Source organism: Galeopterus variegatus, unplaced genomic scaffold, assembly GCF_000696425.1.
Source record: "Galeopterus variegatus unplaced genomic scaffold, G_variegatus-3.0.2 Scaffold6707, whole genome shotgun sequence".
Classification (NCBI taxonomy): Eukaryota; Metazoa; Chordata; class Mammalia; order Dermoptera; family Cynocephalidae; genus Galeopterus; species Galeopterus variegatus.
In genome coordinates, this window is record NW_007732818.1 from 7,922 (window position 1) to 15,393 (window position 7,472).

At 34.1% G+C, this 7,472-nt stretch overlaps 1 protein-coding gene across 2 annotated transcripts in view; it reads right to left on the bottom strand.

Moving 5' to 3' along the window:
• Window positions 1-6,143: 6,143 nt before the first annotated feature.
• FAM126B (family with sequence similarity 126, member B) overlaps window positions 6,144-7,472 on the bottom strand; it is a 51,800-nt gene continuing 50,471 nt past the window's right edge. For both annotated transcript variants that reach the window (XM_008591152.1, XM_008591151.1), the window contains one exon: window positions 6,144-6,994. In XM_008591152.1, the coding sequence (XP_008589374.1) occupies window positions 6,393-6,994 (602 nt within the window). In that variant the 3' untranslated portion in view covers window positions 6,144-6,392. The remainder of the gene's footprint in view (window positions 6,995-7,472) is intronic.

Consider the following 7,472-nt stretch of genomic DNA (forward strand, 5'->3'; position numbering starts at 1 on the left):
ATCCATACCAATATCAGTGATTGTTAGAAAGCCAATCTTTTCTTTCCAAGATAGCTAGTCAATACATTCATTACAATAAACTACCACCTGATATGAAAAAATAATACATAGAATCTGTTTGGAACATCAGTTAACATAAAATTACATTTCACGATTTCAAAAAAATAATTATTTAACAGTTTATATAAAACGTTTAGTTCTTAGTGATCTATACATTTAAAAATGAGTATTTTAACTTTTTTTAACCTGGTCATGATTTTCTGCAAAGAAAAAATAAAAACTCAGAGTGATCATGTACATAAATTATGTAAATGAATTATACCAGTTTAATCAATATTATATTTATTAGAAATAACTGCCATTGCCCACTGACAGAGATACATTTCTATAATTTTCCCCTCAATTTTATTTTAAAAATATACAATATCATACAATATACCAATTTAGGAATTTCCCTTTAATTCAATACTGATGGGTAGAATCCTTATTTTGAGTTAAGGAGACATGAAAATGTATCACAAGGAATATTTGGACATAACCTTTAACTGGTACTTTTGCTGGAATTGTAAAATATTGACATTTTACTAATATAACAAAACCTCAGATGGAATGTTTTAACTACTGTATACCTATTTTCCAGATCAAAGAATCTTTTAATATTTATTTCCTCCAGGGTTAGAAAGCAATCTTTCGTTAAAGGGGCTTCATTTCTTCACAGTTAGGTACTTTAAAAATTATAGTTGGTTGATACATTTTCTTTGGTAAATTTTGTAATCAATGAAGATGTAAACAATTTCCTCTGGTATAATTAACACTGAGCTGTTCACACTCAAATACAGTACAGCAAACCAGATTGATATCAATTCTGTAGTTGGGCATGGATTGTCCAATTAAATTCATTTTTCTTTAAAATAAAAGGTTTTCTTTATTATACCTACTTCCAGATACACAATTTTAAAAAAAGACTCATTTATACTTTACCTTACACTTAATTCTATTTTTTTTGTAAAATCTACATTAAACATAATAGCAGACATCTGAATGTGCCTTAATTTATGAACATTATGAATACATACATTTTCTCAATCCAGAAGCAAAACACAGGACTACATTTCTGTATCGTGCTGCCAGTTATTTCATATCATTCCCAGATTTCTGTTAACTTCTATCCTGAATTGTTGGCTCTTGTGTGGTCTCATATTTCTCGTGAGACTAATGGCTAAGATTACAAAAATACTGAAGAGATTGAAGTTACCAGGATTTTGTGGTGTGGTCAGGTTTAGAAGGAATGTGTCCCTATGGCAAGAGGTTGGGTGGTGACGACTCCTCTATGAATAGTACTTCCTATGTATGTTCAGTACCAGTATGACATACCCATTAGGTGCACACAATGCAAATAATATTAAAATTTATGTCTTACATTATGAATATGACCACCTTTGCATGGAAAATTATACCAACCTGGTGACTCATGATTTTATTAGCACTATTAACAATTTTACACTGCACTCCATCTTATAATCTGGCAAATATTCTAATTTTTAAGAGTTTAAGCTCAATTTCTAGTTGGTTTTCAGACAACTAGTTTCTAAAATGTACTTTTTAAAAAAGTAAAGTATTAATAAGTGTCTCCACCAGCTTGGTCGTGACAACAATCATTCAACTTGAAAGATAAAAAGTTTCATGTTCAGATTGTTGTACATAGCCACAGTATAGAAAAGTTGCCCTAAAATTCTTACAGATTTTCTGACCACTGGCATGACCTATTAAACTTTTTAAAACTGAAAAACAAATAAGTAACCAAAAAATAAAAACTGTAAAACAAAATTTACTTTGTAATTCAAGGTCAGAAATGGAGAGATCCTCCTTGCCAGTGTCTGTATAGTATACTCCTCTTAAAGACTGATACTATTTTTTTTATATATACAAATGAACATGCAGAAAATTAAATGAGACAACTGATTGTCAACAACTTAAGTACTCAAAAATGGACCCAAACAAACCTCACAAAGTGAGGTAGAAAAAACACCCCACTTCATTAAAATATTAACAAAAGTAGTGCAAACAAAACAATCTGAAAGAAGTTATTCTCAGTATTCCAGTGTCTAAATAAATAATTATAATTTAAAGCTACTAAGTGGAATTTGAGAATACAGGTTAGAAATATTGAGCTTATAGCTGAGACTACCAGATTTAAGACATTTTATATGGTATATACACTTTAAATGATATCATGGTCATGTTCCATTATGGACTCATAAGCTTCACACTATAAACCTTTCTCAATTACATAAGGAAATATTGCTTGTATCTGCTCTATGCACAAGTGAAGTTCAGTCTCTTTCTACATAAGAAATTAATGGGGGCCGGCCCGTGGCTCACTCAGGAGAGTGCGGTGCTGATAACGCCAAGGCCCCGGGTTCGGATCCCACATAGGGATGGCCGGTTCGCTCACGGGCTGAGCATGGTGCTGACACCACCAAGTCAAGGATTAAGATCCCCTTACCGGTCATCTTTTTTTTTAAAAAAAAAAAGAAAAGAAATTAATGGAATCAAACTTACTTAATCTTTACTTCGAAATACTCCATTGTGCCATACAGTTAACTTGCCATCTCGGTGACTGAAAGCTGGTTGATTCTTTAAAAAAAAAAAGAAAAGAAATTAATGGAATCAAACTTACTTAATCTTTACTTTGAAATACTCCATTGTGCCATACAGTTAACTTGCCATCTCGGTGACTGAAAGCTGGTTGATTCAAAAATTACTTTAAAATAGTTAGAAACACTGATCAAAGTCATTTCATTGGGTTTATCCTGCATTTAAATAAATCCCACAAATATAACCAACTATAAAGTGGCAGCATACACTGTTATATGGCAGAAAAAAGGCATAAATTAAGAATAAAGAATAATGTATCTATCTCCCTTACATCTGTATAGATACCTACATTTCCAGCACTTCCCCATCCATTTTTATTACTCTACATTTTTTTCTGGCTTTAATACTTTTCTTAATGTGCTGCATTCAAACCAGTAGACCAGAACCATAAAGGAACTGCAGAAATGAAGAGTGTTATGTACCAAATTTACCATAGTATGCATAATGGGAGGCAGTGGGGTGTTAATATGCATTTGACGAGAGTTTGATTCTGGCTCTGCTTTTAGCTATGTGTCCTTCATCATGTCACAACCTCTTTGAGCCTCAGTTTCCTGAGGATAAATGTTGGGAGGTGTGTGTGTAGGGGGAGACTAGACGGATTATCGCTAGGGTCTCTTCTAGCACAAAAATTCTTATTCTATGATAAATAGGGACAGAAAAGTGAATTGGAAAGGTGAGGATGGTGGTAGGGATCAGGATTTACCGTTTTCCCTCCTAGCTTCTTAAAATATTTTTATTTTGAAAAATCTTGCTTCTGTGTTAACTTTTTACCTTACATTTTAGATTGCTTTCCAGTAACACGATTTTTAATTAATTTCCCAGAGCCTTCAGATTTTTTTTTTATTCCCTAATCCAACCTGGGATAGATGGCATCAACCAAACTGTTTTAGTATAGAAAACAAGTATTTTCTCCCTAAATATCTTTTTCATAGATGGGTAGACATTTTTTGTGGAAGTGAGGAAGTATAAAACAAAAGATTGTTAAAGGATAAAGTATGAATACTGCTAGCATATATTTGTAACAGCTGTTTGTACTTCTGAAACAAAACTATTTTAAATGCCAATAAATAATGCAAATGAATATCAAAAACTCTTTAACTATATCGTGCACAGAAAATCTGTTCTAAAATCATGAATGCAAAGTTTAAACTAAATAAAATATTTGGGCCAAATCACATCACCTAAAAGAAAGGAAAACAAGTGTTACAGGCTCATGAAACATTAATGGGTATGTATAAATATAAAATATATACTTACACACATACAGATAGATACTCCTCTAACATGAAAAAATTTTAAAACCAACTTTTCAGATATAACAAAATATTTCTAACCAAAGCAAACCTTTATTATATTTACTACAGATTTTGCTATAATTTGTTATTATTTGGTATTTCTTTTGTGCTTTAACTGAAATCATGCTAGATTTAGATGCCAATAAATGCACCATTTGTTGAATTAAAAACAGCCCTTTATCCTCCTAAATAAACCACACACTTCTCCCCTAAAATGACTGACCTCCCTATAGCCACGATCTTATTCTCTGGTAAGTAAGTGCAATGCTCCTTTCCTTACATAACTGATACTTTGCTTTCCTTAGTATGTTATAGACCTTTACACTTCATTTATTTTGGCTGCTTTTAAATTATTTTCATTTATCTGACATCCCTTAGTTAAGATATAAGGGATATCTAAAATGTCTTTGTGATATATACATATACACACCATATATATATATACACACACACACATATATATACACAAATCAATAAATCATCTACTTAACTTTTAGCTTTACCCTGGACTTTGGCAATGTTACAGATACTAGTTCAGGTTCTAGTTTTCCATTTTCATATGAGTTGAAAAATGTTACAGACCACCAATTCAAACAAGCATCTTGTTTTTATAAAAACTCTAACAGAAAATCCCTTTTTAGAAAAAAATGCTCTTACAATAAACAAAAAGGGGTGGGGGGATTTTTAGGTGTGAAAAAAATTAGGCATTTTTCTGGTTGTTCTATTTATCAAAATCTATTGCAATTTTAATTGGTAGAGATAAATTCTAAACTTTGTTGATTAGGAGAATACTTGCTTTCTATAAATTCAGTCTATTTTTCTTTCACAATTATAAAGTAAAAATGTCTAAATGTATAAAGCACTAATAGCTCTGTTGTATTTTGTGGAAGGATAAATTAACAGCTCAAGTCACAATACACTGATTTTCAAAAACCTAAGACAGTCCTTTCTTTTTCAAACATTCTGAGACCCAGAAGGGGTTATAATAAAATCTCATCCAACCAAATTAGAACTAAAAAAAAAAAAATTTTTTTTTTCTTACCAACAATGTATTTTTGTAGTCTCTTAACAGTTACCGAATGCTACTTACATACATTCAACATCTAGCTTACTGGCATGATTCCAAAGTTTTAGAAAATGAGAAACTTTGCAGATATGTGATTTGAAGGTACACAAATTGCATTACATTAAACACAAAGGCAGTGTGGTCCTTGTAGGAGAAATCAAGACAGTACCCCCTGGTAGAAATGTTCTATAAAAATGTGTCACATTGAAGCGTCAGTGTTTTCAGCCAATTTTCTGTCCCTGATGTATTTCCTTGGAGTACATGATCTATCAAGACTTCAGGTTTCTTAATCCAAAATATTTGACTGAATTTAGGTACATCTAGAAAGCAGCTGAAAGGGTTTCTCTGTCTGACATCACAAAGTGGACTGAGAAATCCCTCTCTTTACCTGAAGATGTACTGTTCTACTTCAGTCATCATCAGCTCACAAAGGAAAAGAAGAAAAACAATCAAAACCTCCCCTCACACAAACAATCCCACACAAGCTAAACAAAAACGATCCCTCCCCCCACAAAACCCCAGCACCAAAGTGTCAATCATTCCTGGAAAAAAGAACACGCCCCTTGGATTCTCTGATTTGTTAGTTGCTCAAACTTTAAGGACAGAAATGACCTTATGCCCTTGTGGGGAAGAGGGAAGACATCTTAATAATGACTGTAGAGTCATTGAGAAAGTGCATTATCAATTACACAATTTAAGAGCCCCACCCTCCGGTGGACGTGGTCATAACTTAAATGCCTCAGTCATTGAACATTTATGTCGTCGGAATAAGGGAGATGGGGAAAAAAAAGAGCTACCCTCATTTTAATGAAAAAGTGCAGCAGTGTACCACCTTTCCCCATGCTTCTCAAGAAAATGATTGCACAGACTCAGAGAAGTCCAAAGTCGTAGCAGAATCTCTGAGGCACTCCTGGTTAAGAGAGAAAAAAATATGATCCAGTAATCTTCATAGTTCTATAGATTATGAGAACAAACCCGTTTTGTTTTTAAACAAAATCCAAAGAATCATTTCATAGGGACCATATACACCATTTCCTCTAACGTGTCCTCAGTCTCACAGTGTTGAAATGGGACCGATCAGCCTACGATGGATTGCACATCACCCAAGAAGAAAGGAAGGCATGGAAAAGGCAAACATTTTATACTGCTTCACAAACACATTTACAAAGAACAGGTGAAGAGAAGATATAGGAAGGAGGGAAAAGAAAACCTTATTGCTGTTTCCATACAAAATACAGTACGAAGACACCTCTAAACTAAATCAAATCTGATTATGATGACCAATATTTTCACAATGTGTGATGAAGTGTCTTCTTGCACAATGAAATGTTCAGTTTAAAAGGTAAGCAGAAAGAGAAGAGAGGATGTCAAAACTACACCTGGGATATTAGCTGCATATTGAAACTTGGGGATCGAGACTGCTTGGTTAAGGGGGCTCCTGGGCTGAGGAGCTCTTTACCTTCACCAGCTTGACCTAGCCGGTCTTCCTGTAGACTGATAGTTGAGTATCGATTAGCATTGTTAGCCGCTAAATTAGTAACTCCCTCAGTGCCAACCCCAATGCTGGTACTCGCTTGACTGCCATTTACATAGTCAAATGATTTACTTGAGGAAGCACTGGCTGTCCGGATTAGACTTAAACTATTGGTTTTTGGCACCACCTGGCCTGCAGGCAGACTCAGGTGTTTCTTCATCGGTGTTAGCTCAATTGAATCTACACTAATATCAGTTGGTTGCTGTGCATACTGCTTGCGAACTACTGAATCTCGAGGGCTGTCACTGGATTTGATGGCAGAGCCTGTTTCTTTATCCTTGGCTGAACGCCCAGTTGCTACTTTCCTTAAGCTTCCCCTCTGAGAAGAGGAGGATGGTTTGGTCCCAATTGGCTGACTGCTGAGGGAAGCCCCTGATGAAAATCCTTCATCTGCATCATTCAGGTTTACAGATTCCTCTCCTCCATTTACACCCTCAGCACCTAAAAAATAAATCAGACAGACTCAGCAATAGCTAAACTAAATAAGAAGCAGCTGTGAATAACAACGCTGACCTTATCTCTTGGGTAATGTTTGCTATAGGTTGACAATGGCCCTGCTATCAACACTTCTCCTAAATAATTTAGGGGAATAAACCTTAATCTACACAGATTTCTAATATACTATTCATTCTCTTCATTTAGCTTTAATTAGTCCAGCTTTTGTAAAACTATCCACAAACACACAGTATCCTATAATATTTAGGCACATAAAACTGAGCGAAATACAATATTTTGCTAACAAATTTTTATAATATACTCTAATATTAATTTGAGGTTACCATATATAGCTATTAAAAAAAACAAACAAAACTTTTTTCTCATATCTTCTTTTTTTTTTTTTTTCCTTTTTGTCTTTTTTCGTGTCCGGCAACGGATTGCAACCCTCAGTGTCGCGCCCGCACCAGACCGGGACCAGCAA